The 13,716-nt window shown below is 49.7% G+C and overlaps 1 protein-coding gene across 3 annotated transcripts in view; it reads left to right on the top strand.

The window, feature by feature from the left end:
- LIMK2 (LIM domain kinase 2) overlaps positions 1-13,568 on the top strand; it is a 51,801-nt gene extending 38,233 nt beyond the window's left edge. The window contains exons 6-16 of one of the 3 annotated variants that reach the window (XM_011384283.2): positions 206-311; positions 671-867; positions 2,634-2,820; positions 3,590-3,676; positions 4,362-4,493; positions 4,727-4,783; positions 6,847-6,912; positions 7,845-8,019; positions 8,780-8,835; positions 9,810-9,967; positions 11,780-13,568. In XM_011384283.2, coding sequence (XP_011382585.1) covers positions 206-311; positions 671-867; positions 2,634-2,820; positions 3,590-3,676; positions 4,362-4,493; positions 4,727-4,783; positions 6,847-6,912; positions 7,845-8,019; positions 8,780-8,835; positions 9,810-9,967; positions 11,780-11,924 — 1,366 coding nt within the window. In that variant the 3' untranslated portion in view covers positions 11,925-13,568. The remainder of the gene's footprint in view (positions 1-205; positions 312-670; positions 868-2,633; positions 2,821-3,589; positions 3,677-4,361; positions 4,494-4,726; positions 4,784-6,846; positions 6,913-7,844; positions 8,020-8,779; positions 8,836-9,809; positions 9,968-11,779) is intronic. The other 2 variants (XM_011384284.2, XM_023525515.1) reach the window with 2 other exon arrangements.
- Positions 13,569-13,716: the final 148 nt, after the last annotated feature.

Below are 13,716 nucleotides of genomic sequence, written 5' to 3'. Positions count from 1 at the left end.
TCGGGAGCAGTGAGGGAACTGATGGCGAGGATGACTTCCAGGTTTCTGGCTTAGGCTGCTGAGTGAATGGTCTTTTCCTGTAAATGGCCTGGGCCTTGAGTGCCAGTAGGGGCCTGGAGCCTGGTGAGCCTTCCTTGCACACCTGAAGTTGGTCAGGCATGTTTTTAGGATGCCTTCGCCTTGCCTCAACTTTTGTCTGGCCCAGGGTCAACCGGATGCACATCAGTCCCAACAACCGCAATGCCATCCACCCTGGGGACCGCATCTTGGAGATCAATGGGACGCCTGTCCGCACACTCCGAGTGGAGGAGGTAGAGTGTGTATCCAATCTGTCTTACTGGGGTGGGACATGGAACAGACCTCTGGGAAATCAAGCTATGGCCTTTACCTTTCCCCATCCCTAGTCTATCTCTTTGTCTTGCCACTGCGCCTGTGACCACTCGTGACTTGTGTCAGCCTGGCCCGTTCCCCAAGCAGCAGGGATGGCCTCACAGATGGGGAAGCTGACAGGATGCCAAGCAGAGTGCACTGTGGGGCTACTGGCAGCTTGAGGCCACCATTAGCCATGTTGAGCATTGGCCACACTGTACTTGGATCATCTGGGCTGACAGTGGGTGGTCTGGCATGGGACAGTCTGTGGGAGCCAATCTTACACTGCTTTTGGCCACAGGTAGAGGATGCGATTAGCCAGACGAGCCAGACGCTTCAGCTCTTGATTGAACATGATCCCGTCTCCCAGCGCCTGGACCAGCTGCGGCTGGATGCACGCCTCTCTCCCCACATAAAGAATGCCGGACACTCCCACACCCTCAGCACCCTGGACACCAAAGAGAATCTGGAAGGAACACTAAGGAGACGCTCCTTGAGGTGCCACCTTTTACCCTGGTTCTATGCTGTCCCATGCCCTATTCTTCAGATGAGGCAGAGCCGGCTTTAAAAAGGGAACCAGCTGGTCAGGGACAGGCTATGAGGATTGTGCTGACCCAGCTCCCCTCATGGAGATCACAGTTCATATTCAAGACCTGTGTATGATCTGACCCAGCTGTCTGCCAGGTTTCCTTAGAAACTGGAGGGTCAGACTCTGTCCATTGAACTCCTGAGCTGGATAGGAGGCAGTGATGCTGGACTCCGAAGGGCAGCATGGCCTGTGGGGACATGAGGTTCAGAGGCTGGAGTAGGGGCACAGATAGGGTTAATAAGTATACATAAGGACATTGAAAACTATAAAGCAAGAGATGAATACAAATTGTTTTATATTTAAGGGATCAACAACTGAAACCTCAAAGTTATCTAGGTCTGTGGGGAGGGAGCCTAAAATTGCCAAGTAGGGAGATGGAAAGAACAGGAGCATAGAGCACTGGCTCTCCTAGGCAGACACACCCATGTGGCACCTTCGAGCTGAGCTCCTTCCCTTCACAAATCACTTCATCTCTCCTAGCCTCTTTCTGAGTCTGTGAAGTGGAGTTACAAGATAAAGGTGACTGTCTCACCAATTATGTAAGGATTCAGTGAGGGAAAGGATGCCAAGTAGCACAATGCCATCATAGATTCAGCACTCAATGTTGTTAGTATCACTGGGAATCAGGTACTTTATCCGCCCTCCTGACCAGACAGACTGAATCACTCAGGGCCTTCCTGGCCGGCATCCGTTGGAAATAGGGCCCTCTCTTCAATGGCTTCTGTCACTCCTCACTGCTATCTTGGCCTCAGTCAGCTTGAGCGGGCTGGTGGAGGCAGGGCACGAGCGGGGCACAGAAGGCCTGGGAATGCGTGGCCTAGAAAAAAGAAGATGAGGGGGTGAGGAGGTAGCCAGAGAGCTATTCAAATATCTGGAGGGCTGTCATGCAGGAGAGGGGGCAGCTCACCTTATGTGTTCTGTGGGCACACTTGGCAAGAAACGGAGCAGAAGAACAAGGACTGGGGAGCTGCGGGTCGTCCTTTCCAGGTTGCCCACGTGAAATAAGAGTGTTCCCAGAGAGAAGGTTGTGGGGTTCTACCTGTAGTGCTATGGACTTCAGCCATCTTGTCCCATCTTGAGAAGGTTGTGGGGTTCTACCTGTAGTGCTATGGACTTCAGCCATCTTGTCCCTTCTTTAGGGAGTCAAAGTAACAGTCATCAACCATTAACTATTTCTGGCTGCTTTTAAAAATGTAAACATACTGGCTTTATTGCTACAAAAATTATACATGCTTATTATTTTAAAGTTCAGGAAATGTAGACAGATACAAAGGGGTGCAAAATATCTAAAATCCCATTTGGTCATTTTTTTGGATGCCAGTAGGCTGTCACTCTGACCCAGTTAGTGCCTTGAATCAAGCAGACATGGAAGGTGCAGCATCCTCTTCAATAATCCCATGTATTGAGCACTATACGCCAGTAGCATCTAGTCAGTCATTCCAGATGAGAAGTCCTCAGGGTTCCCACTCTGAACGTGTTTTTACTATGCTTAAACTGATGTCTGCAGCACTCAAATGGCATGTCTGTCTGATGTAAGAGTACTCCTCACCCCATCACAGCACCTAAACTATAGACACTGGAATGGATGAGGTGACCCTGAAGTTCCTGCCCCCAGGGTTTCCTGGTGGGTCTGTGAGGACCACCCTACCCTACCTCCTCCTTTCCTCATCCTCAGGCGCAGTAACAGCATTTCCAAGTCTCCTGGCCCCAGCTCCCCAAAGGAGCCTCTGCTGTTCAGCCGTGACATTAGCCGCTCAGAATCCCTGCGTTGTTCCAGCAGCTACTCCCAGCAAATCTTCCGGCCGTGTGACCTGATCCACGGGGAGGTCCTGGGGAAGGGCTTCTTTGGGCAGGCCATCAAGGTAAGCACAGGTGGCAGCTGCTCTGCTCCTCTGCCCCTAAACATGCTCCTCTCTTACCTTCTTTCGAGAAATCTTACCACGTGGTATCACCCTACACCCTGCAGGACACCAGGTCTCCTTCCTGGCTGCAGGTGATGGTGTGAGACCCGGGTTGGGATGAGCTGTGCCCATGGCCCTCCCGCCTCCAGTCAGTGGGTGTTTTTAGGCACCTAGAGGCCTCAGTGCTGGGCATGCTGCAGGGAGCACACGGAGGAGTGGCTCCTGCCTCCCAGATGAACAATTTTGGGGACTAACTTCTCTCTCTTTCTCTCCTCCTCCTCTACTGAGAGCTGGGAGGGGGGGTCAGGTAAGCCATATGTCTCAGCTTTTGGGGCATTGGGGCTGGAGAGCTCACCCCTGACCCACCTAGCCCTCTGGCGCATGTTTGTGGCACTGACCTTCCTGCCCCCAGACTTCTGTTCACCTAAGGGACTCACTCCTGTGTCAGATTACCAGAGCCCCTGCTTGGCTTGAAAGCGTCCCCTCCTGCTTCCGTCCACACTTCCCTTTTCTGGATTCTTGCCTCTCCTCTGCATGTCCAGCTCTCTAGGAAAGAGGGTATGCTCTCCTCTGAGTCCCCTGGTGCCTCATGCCGTGTCTTCTACACGTGAACTCTGTCCATCTGATCTGGCTCAGGGTATCTAGGGGATGGGATAGCCAGTTGCATAGATTTTCAGTTTCCTGGAACTTCCTCTGGTCTCTGTACCCATAACAATTGCCTTCCTTGTAGGTGACACACAAAGCTACAGGCAAAGTGATGGTCATGAAGGAATTAATTCGGTGTGATGAGGAAACACAGAAGACTTTTCTGACTGAGGTAAGAAGGTGCAGTGGGGTTAGGAGTTTGGTGTCACTGTTGGAAGAGGGAAGACCTTATTAAATAATGATTTCAAGAGGAAACTTAGTTTGGAATCATTTTCTTAAAGGCCAAGCAGAAAAGTGCACTAGAGGAACGCTCCTGCCCCTCTGAATTACAGCATTATTATTTGTTCAATAAACACGTACTAAAGACAGCACAAGCTGGGTATAAGGGATAGAGTAACAAATGAGGTGTGGTTCAGAGGTGCTCAAAGGTAAAGGAGTGATAAACATGAAAACAGACCAACTTAGTACAACTAGATACTATAATCATCACCCGAACACCCTGCTAAGGGAGCCTGGAATGGGGTATCTTAGAGAACTGACACTCCTTGAGCAGTTTCACAGTTTTTACTACCTCTCCCAAGTTGCTTTATCAAGTCAGCTAGGTACACCCATGGTCCAGGTGCTGCCCTCCAGGCCACTCCAACAGCCCCCACCCCAGGGCACTTCCTAGAAAGGCAGTATCTTAAGGGTAAGGTCTGTGGGGCCTCCCCATCCATGTGGTGGTGTTCTTCCCCATCAGATAAGCTAGGTGGTAGGAGATGCTGGGAACACTGGTCAGGCTGACCCCCCGGAGGGAAAGGGTAAGGAAGACATAGTGAGAAGTAACCACCCACCCTCTTTGGCCTTCCCCACCCCAGGTGAAGGTGATGCGCAGCCTGGACCACCCCAATGTGCTCAAGTTCATTGGCGTGCTGTATAAAGACAAGAAGCTAAACCTCTTAACAGAGTACATTGAGGGGGGCACACTGAAGGACTTTGTGCGTAGTGTGGTGAGTATATCACCCTGTTCGTCCCCAAGAGCCCTGGTGGGTTGTCGGTAGGACCTCTATATCACCACTGCCCTGGAACTACCATGGTCAGAGAGTCTCACTGCTTTGCCATGATGGGTGGGACTGGGCACAAGCAGGGAGGGGTCAGTGGCAGGTCACGTTGACCCATGGGGTCTGGACCATGAACAGGACAGGGCCGAACATTCTCTGATGGACATTCTCCTATCCTGCAGGACCCCTTCCCCTGGCAGCAGAAGGTCAGGTTTGCCAAAGGCATTGCCTCTGGAATGGTAAGTCTTAGCAATAACTTTGCCATCAGGTTGTGGGGTGAGAGGCTGGGGGTGGCATTAGAAGAGGTACAAGGATTGCAGGCAGGCATTGGAAGGCAGAAACTCCGTCCTGGGCAGCTTGTGTGGATGGGATTATTCAACAGCTGTGTAGTGAGCTGCTTTCTGTGCCAGTGAAACTGACCCCAAATGGCTCTTCTCAACTCACAGCCCTACTCTCAAAGAATCCAAATCTTCAAGGGCAAACAGGGCATGGGCAAGGCAAACTGGAGAAGCAGACTAGTAGGAGGTGGCCTGGCCTTGCTGTCGCAGAGTTGTCCTGTTGCTCAGAGCCCTTGGAGCAAGCAAAGAACCTCACTGCCTAGGAAGTCCAAGAAGGGAGAAATGTGTTCTAGTTGAGCCCTGAAGTATGGGTCAGAATTGGATAAAAGTTTTTCTTGGCCCCCAGGTTGAGGAGATGACAGCAGAAGAGAGAAGGAAATAGTCTGTTTTACCCGGGAAAGAATGATACCAGTGATAGCAATAATAAGTGGCAGTTGCTGAGTGCTTTCTGTATATCAAGTACTAGCCAAGGAACTAACGTTATTTATTCCTCACAACAGCCCTGTTTCCAGATGAGGAGCTGAGGCTACAAAGGGGCAGAGCTAGGAGCTTGGGCTAGTCAGTTCTAGATTTTAATCACTGCTCTTCATGTCCAGTCCATGAAGACAGAATTAGTCTGGGGCCACACTTAACTCCCTGTGTTTCAAGCTAAAGAGTCAACTTTATTTAGTAAACAAAAAAGACATGTAAAATATTTTTAAGCAAGAAAGTTTTATGGCCAGAGCTGCACATGAGTCTGGTGTGGTCAGTAGGTTGGGGTGGAATTGGAACTTGGCAGGGAGATCCTCGGTCGGGGGCTAATGAAACATTTCAGGTTTCTGAATTAAGGTATGGCTGGGAGAACAGATTAGGTGGCCGGGTGGAGTCAGAATGGAGAGACAGGTGACTGAAGGAACAGAGATGGTGGGAGGAAATGGGGTGGCTTAAGGTCCCTAGAAAAATTGTGTCATTTACCAGAGGTTAGGGCAGGGGTGGCACTAATTGTTGGGAAACAGGTTTGGGAGGAGCTAAGATAGGTGTCTGCTGAGGCTGATATGGCTGGTGGGGATCAGCATATGAAAAGAAGATGGCTTTGAGAAGGGCTGACATTGAGGAGTCTGGAAGGAAAAAGCAGGCACACAGGAGTCTCGGGGGCAAGTAGTGTGGGAGAGGTATGGGCAACCTTTGTGGAGGAAATGGGCAGGTCACTGAGCTACAGTGATTCTGGAAGAGCTCCCTGGGTGTGAGGGCAGCCGTAGGAGCAGTACTGCAGGGGGCTGGGGAGTGGGGAAGTGGCTCCTTCCACATTTGCTGGGGAAGGAGAGGGAAGGAAAAGGAAGTGGCTTCAAAGAGTAACAAGAGCCAGAGATAGAGGTCTGGAGGGGGAAAATAGCAGACAGACCTGTTTGGAAACATTTAGGTAGGAAGAGGGAGAGGTTAACGTGTAGACAGAAAGGAAGGAGGGTGCTGGGTCTCAGGAGGAGACTATTAAATACAGAGCCAGCCAGACCAGGAAGAGGTCATTTCTTTCCCTACCACACCACAGGAAGGATCTAGGGTAGATGAAGCCAGAGATTGGGGTCAGGGGGCCAGGAGCAGTGCATCTGAGGGTGTTCACCTCAACTGGCCTGGATCTAAATAAATGGGTAGAGAGGATGGGAACATGCAAGAGCCAGAGCCCAGTAGCACTAGGGACTTTAGGAAAAAGTAGTGAGAGCTTAGAGCAGCCACTAGGTTGGGGTCAGTAAACAAAGGATGGGCAGAAGATGGCAGCAGGGGGAGAAAAGAAGCCTAGGTGGCCTTTGGCTTTCTGATGGTGTTGGGGCAAGGGAATGACAGCAGGAGGGCCTGGGGGAGTCAAGGTTGAGTTCTGAAGCTGGGTGGGGATGGCTTGGGAGAAGAGCGGGTTCTATGGCCCCAAATCCGGAGTCAGCATCTGGTGGATTTTACTGGCCACTGGCCTTCAGCTCCTACTTCTTTTCCAGGCTTATTTGCACTCCATGTGCATCATCCACCGGGATCTGAACTCACATAACTGCCTCATCAAGTTGGTATGTCCCATGGCTCTGGGCCTCCCTAGGGCCAACCCTTCTGGCTTCCTTGTCACAAGGAGATTGATGGTCTCCTCTTGCTTTAGACCAGAGATATTGTCTAGGGCTCCTATCTTGCCTTTCCCGCTGCCTCCAATGCCTTCCTCTGTCTTCTGGGGGCTACCAGACACATGCAGACACAATTCTACCTCCTCCCAGTAACAGCCTTTGAAATCCTTTAGAAGGATTTGAGAAGTTCCTTAATTATATATAGAAACCTGTTGATTTTCTGGATTTTGTCCCATGATGGTTCTGTAAAACAGCTGATAGCGGACCCCATTTTACAGCTGTAGTGCCTGAAGCTACAGAGCTGGTTACAGTGACAGGTTTGGGGCCAGCATTCCTCTCACTGGCCGGACAACTCTGGTTGTTACAATGTTATTCCTCCTATTTTCTTGCCATCTGGCTTTCTGGGTGTCCACTAACTGGCCCTGGCTCCACCCTCTGGACCCACACTAAACAATCTTAATCCCTTTTCCACATGACTGCCCCATAGCTATTTGAAATATTTATCTCTCTCAAGTACCCCGCTGACTACCTCCACCTTGCCTTTTTCCACCTTATCCTGGTTCTAGCAATGGCCTTAAATCTTTTGGGGAATAAGACTGGATGGGGAACAAACAAAACAAAAGAAATCCCCTATCTTGCCTCTGAATTCCACTCTCAATTCCCAAATCCTTACCCTTCCAGGCTCCAGGGGCTCTGCCGTGCATACCCCCAGGTCTGGGGAGCTGCTGTGCTCCATATCAAACTGTTAGAAAACAAACGCCGAGCCTCACCTGCCAGAGAGTTTTGGCTGTGACTCTCTTTTGCTACACATCTTTTCTTTCTTTCTCAATGGCTTCTCTTAGAATTGTCCCCACCAAGTTTTGACCTACATCTTGTCCTGCTAGGACAAGACTGTGGTGGTGGCAGACTTTGGGCTGTCACGGCTCATAGTCGAGGAAAGGAAAAAGCCCCCAGTGGAGAAGGCCACGACCAAGAAACGTACCCTGCGCAAGAACGACCGCAAGAAGCGCTACACCGTGGTGGGAAACCCCTACTGGATGGCCCCTGAGATGCTGAATGGTGAGTCCTGATGCCTTGGAGGGTTCGTTGCAGGCCACATCTTACAGCAGAGCCTTGGAGGCTCCAGGGGACATCTGTGAAGTGTCAGGCCAAGTTATCCCGAGCTGAAGGCTGTGTGATTTTTATCCTTCACCAGACTGGGCTTCATAAACTCCTTCCTCCCTGAGCTCAAGCCTAAAAGCTGGTCAGTGTCCCATCCTGGGCTTAGAGCGAGGTCTGACTGTGGCTTTTGTGTCCCAAGGGTAGGTGAGAACTCAGGCAATTTATTGCCTGAGCTTTAGCCTTTTCTTCTCTCTCCCTGCTGAGAACTGAAGTGTGGCACCCCCTTGTGGATAATTCTCAAACCAGCCAGAGATGCTAGCTGGGATTCTTGAAATATACAGGGTTGTGAGGCCTCAGAAATGGCCTGATACAACCCTTTTTGGAACCTGAGGCCCAGAGAAGATCAGTGGTTTGCCTAAGAGCACACAGCTGGCTACTGGCAGAGTCCAAATGAACCCTAGTCCAGTTGTCTTCACTATCCCATGGCAGTTTCGTCACAGACAGTGTTGTTTAATCTTTCCAAGGCAGCCCACCCAAGGCTGAAGAGAGATGATTTTCAGGTGGTAACTGTCCTGGGAAGCCTTTGGGGATCTCCACGAAACCTATTCTAGTTCACTAGTTCAGGTTCTTCACTGTGGCCTGGTTTGACCCTAGACTCAGTGCAGAGCCAGCAGGTAAGGTACCAAACCTAACAACCTGCTCTCCTGTGTTCCCCAAGGAAAGAGCTACGATGAGACGGTGGATGTCTTCTCTTTTGGGATTGTTCTCTGCGAGGTGAGCTCCAGCACGTGGGTATTGCCTGAGGCAGTAGGCCCAGCAGCTCTGCCTTGCCTCAGAGCTGGGGTTCTTCTTCCTAAGGATGAGTAACTCACCATAAAATCTACACAAGTGTAGGGTTGTACAGTTTATCACACATCTGTTGACACATTTGAGTCTCATTGACTCCATGGGGACAGGGCAGGATTTTTTCAGTTGAGGAAACAGACTCAGAAAGGGTCAGTTGCTTGCTCTTAGTCACGGCCAGTAAGGGGCGGGTGAGACTCAGAACATCTCTGGGAAAGGCAGGAGATTTTTCATGTGGCTATCCATCTAGATCTTGGGCCAGATGCAAACTCTCCTTCCAGGCCCTGGTGGTGCCCCACCTTCAGCCTGAAAGTAGAAGTAACCACTCCAGGAAGTGCCAACCCATTTAGCACAGTGCTAGGCACTGTGGGGTACAGAGAGAGTTTTGGGAAGATTTGTGCCTTTAGGAGTTTAGCTCAAACACATACGTTCAACAGCTAGACAAGGGATGGTTGGAATATGAAGGAAGGTTTTTTAAAAAATTGTTTTAATAGAGATCACTTGAACATCTACTGTGTACAAAGCACTAGGCTAGCACCAAAAGGTTTCAGACATGAATCAGACCCAGCCCCTTACTTCACAGAGCCTGGACTCTGACAGGAGACACAGAGGGACACAGCAGGGCAGGGTGGGATGTATAGACGCTGCCCCTCCATATTTGAAACATTGTGCTTCTGCTGCAGTGAGGCCTCTTCTAAACCCTCCTCAATAACTAGACTCTCAGTGGAGACACATTCTGGATTAGCAAGCTTTTGAGAGGTGGGGATTGGAGGGAAGCTCTCTAACCTTGGTTTTTATCTCGCTCTTCTGCCCATCCTTTCTGTCCACGAAGCAGCATCCCACTCCCCTGCAATATGGCTGTACCCTCCATAGTCCATTCCTGACCAGCCATCTTCTCACTGCAGATCATCGGGCAGGTGTATGCAGATCCTGATTGCCTGCCCCGAACACTGGACTTTGGCCTCAACGTGAAGCTTTTCTGGGAAAAGTTTGTCCCCACAGACTGCCCCCCAGCCTTCTTCCCCCTGGCCGTCATCTGCTGTAAACTGGAGCCCGAGAGCAGGTTGGTATCCCACCCCTTTTCCCTAGCTCACAAGTTCTGGAATGCTTGCCTCGGCCTTCAGCCATCCCCAAGCTCTTCTTCCCAGGAACAAGAGTGGCAGAAGCCTTGAGCTCAAGGAACTGGCTGTCAACCACTAAAGGCATCTGATAACTCTGACATGCCAAGTAGGGGATATGGGGGTTAGACGAGGGCACAGTAGCAAGTGACCTGGTATAACACAGACACAGCCATTAAAAGAAATTTTAACAGAAGAAAACTCACCCAAACCTATACTCTTTTATTGGAATAAGTATATTCATGTCTCCATATTCCTGTCCATGTCCACACACACACATTTTTTTATAGTTATGATCTCAAATAGAGGAAAGTTTTATATTTTGCCCTGCATTTTCCTTGTTACTACCCAGTCTTTCTGTTTATCATTTTTGTTGACTGTGAAATTCTATTAAGAGACTCTCTAAATGTATTGTAACATACATAGTGTAGATGTTCAGGTTTTTCCAGTTTCTCTTTATAGTAGGTATTACTACCGTGAGCTTCTTCATGCATTGGGCTGATTTTCTTCTCTAAAGAAATCTTTTTAAAATTAGCTTAATCTTCTTAGGTTATAGCTTTCATTATCACCAAAGATACACTGGTTCTTTCCAAGTTTGTGCATTAGAAAACTAAAATATTTGCACTTTTTTTCTGCTATCAAAAATCATGTTTCTTTTAAAAAACAAATTCAAACATTACAAATTATATAGCCCAGGAAGTATACGTCCTCTGTGATCTCCTAACCAATGTTTCCGTCAGTGCTCTCCTCATTTCTCAGCTCCATCTCCCTAAAGTAACATAAAGTTGACACATAACCTTTATTTTAAAGTGATTTCCAAAGGTCCACTATAGAGCTGGAAGGCGCTATGTCTTGTTCCTTCATGGGACAAAGGACTGCAGTCCTTCAGTAACACTGGAGTAAATGCATGAGAAAAAAATGTGAAGCTACACAATATTTGTTTGCTAATATCCCTTCTCAGTCATTCTAAATGTCTGTTTTTAATTCACTCAAAAATATATACTGAGTACCTACCATGTGCTAGATACTATCCTAAGTGCTTGAGATACATCAGTGAATAATAAAAAGGTGCCTGCACTCCCAGAATTCACATATTAGCAAGGAGAGATGATAAACAATACATATAATAAAACATAATTAATATAAGAAAATGACAAATGCTATTTAAAAATATAAAGCTGAGGAAAAAGGATTGTTTAGGGTACAAGTTGTAATTTAAAATGCGATCGGAGTAGGCTGAGATGTTTTAGTAAAAACCCAGTGGAGGAGTAAGCCTGAGATGTCTTAGGATTCCAGGGCACTGAAGCCATTTCCACAGCAGTGGGAGCCGGGTGTTTGCTTTCTCCTTGGGAAGAGCTGTTGTGTCTATGAAATGCCCCTTCCTGGGCACATCCAATGATGTGGAAACAGCCTGAGGACTGACTGGAAAGGATCTTTAAAAAGGCACTTAGTCTGATCCCATCTTTGACACTTGTGTTTCCTCCAAGACATAGGAGGAGCTTTTTTCTCTCCTGGACTTTCTTTTTTTAAGTTACCTTCTGGAGCCAGGCCAGCCTTCTCACAGTGTTAGTCTAATCTTTACGGCAACCTTATGCGGTAGCAATAACATTACCTTATCCCCATCTCCCACAGGTGCAAGGTTAAGGGGCATGCCCGAGGTCCCACACCTAGGAAGTGGTTGAGCCACAGACCTGGGTGGGTGCCTTTCACAGCACTCCATATTTCATCTGCCTTCAACTCACCCCTTTTCTTTCTAGACCGGCATTCTCGAAACTGGAGGACTCCTTCGAGGCCCTCTCCCTGTACCTGGGGGAGCTGGGCATCCCACTGCCCGCAGAGCTGGAGGAGCTGGACCATGCCGTGAGCATGCAATATGGCCTGACCCGGGACTCACCCCCTTAGCCCCAGCCTCGCCCCCTGCAGGGGGGCGTTCCACAACCAGCACTGCCCCCTCTGTGCCCCATCCCTGCTACGGGCAGGGCCGTCCAGCTTCCTGTGGATTGGCGGCTTGTTTAGAACAGAACAAGCCATCCCTACTACCTCCCCAGGAGGCGAGCGGGCGCAGCACCAGGGAAATGTATCTCCACAAGTTCTGGGGCCTGGTTACTGTCTATAAATCCAACACTCGCCTGAAAGCTGTGAAGAAGAAAAAAAAAGCCTGGCTCCTGGGCCAGAAGGAATCTCTTTCTCTTGACCACTGGGGAACTCCCGGGCAGTGGGATTCCCGGAGGCTCTTGCTTACACTAATCAGCATGACCTGGACCTGCTGGGCAGGATTCCAGGATGAACCTGCCTGTGGGCTCTGAAGTCTCTGGTCCAGCTGAGGGCAGGAGGACTTCAGGTGGGACTGTGGATGAGAGCAAGACTGGTGGCCAAGCTGTGATTTAAGGATGTGAAATGACAGTGGTGCTACCCCTCTTCCACTCCGTGTCCCGCCCTCCCCTGGAGCAGGGGTTGAGGGAGTAGATTGTGAAGAGTCCCTTAGTTTGTTGTAGAAGTGGCTGGGAGTCACAGGAAGGGCTGGTTTCCGTTTACCTCCCAGGCCACATCAATGTGAGGAGGAGCTTCCGCCTCTCGTTCTCAAACTGTACTGCTGGAGACTGGCTGAGAACTTCTGGGTGGCATCCTTCTTGCCCACAAGAAGAAGTCACCCACAGTGCAGGAAGGGGCTGGGGGCTGGAAAGAAAACTGCCCTCTAGAAAGCCCATATCCTGGCTGCTGTCACTTACACCTGGTGGGTATGTCAGTCAGAAGCCCAAGACATTTTGCTAGATGAGTTCTGGAGGACACTATGGCTTATCACAGGTCCAGTGTATGAGGCTGGGGGAGTGGCAGTCTCAGCAATCTCTTGTCCTTGCGGGAGCCACTGTCTACCCTTCCTTCATACCCAGTCCAGGCACCAACTTGGGCAGGAGGAAGTGGTGGCAGTCCCAGAACTTAGATGCTAGGGGAGACAGCTCCCTGAGCTGGGCCATCTAGTTCCTACTTCCCCTGTTGGCTGGCCTAGCTCACTAGCTCCTGGCTGCAGCCCCCTAAACCACAGCCATAGGTGCTGAAAAGCCCTGAGGGCAGCCTCAACTTTGGCTCCCAGAGCTCCAGGGACTCAACACAAATAGATTTGCCTCCTCCTAAGTGTCTGTGAGCTTGCACCATATTTAACAAATTGGGAATGGGTTTGGGTTATTACTGGGATGTGTGGTGGTTGTATTGGGGGTGGGAGGGAGGAGATGGGTGGGAGTGATCCATGAGAGTGATTGCTGTTAATACTATCTTGTTCTATCTCTTGGGTGATATGTGAAATAACTTCATAGATCTGATGAGTTGTGGGATTAGATGTCATCTCTGGCTATGTTATATAGACCATACTATGTGTGGAGTGTGCAAGCTTGTGGAGTTGAGCTCTGGGCTCCCAGCAGGAGCAAGATTAGCATTGTGTGGCTGGTTGTGCCTCAGGTGCCCTCGGCGAGCGTGGGAGTGGTGGGCCCAAGCTGGGCCATTGAACAGACCAAATAAATTAAGCAATTAATAAAATTGACGATACTGAGAGTGAAAAGTGACTTGGGGCCTAGTTCAGGGAGATACCTGTGGAGGGTCTGCTGGCTTGTCTGCCCCCTTCTAGAACACTACTGGCCACTTTCAAGCCCAGGCCACATGATTTCCCCATGGCAGAGTTGTCATGCTCCCTAACTCTAAC

Source organism: Pteropus vampyrus, unplaced genomic scaffold (assembly GCF_000151845.1).
Source record: "Pteropus vampyrus isolate Shadow unplaced genomic scaffold, Pvam_2.0 Scaffold568, whole genome shotgun sequence".
Lineage (NCBI taxonomy): Eukaryota > Metazoa > Chordata > Mammalia > Chiroptera > Pteropodidae > Pteropus > Pteropus vampyrus.
Note: the sequence above shows the minus strand (reverse complement) of the source record. Positions and strands in the feature narration are given on the sequence as shown.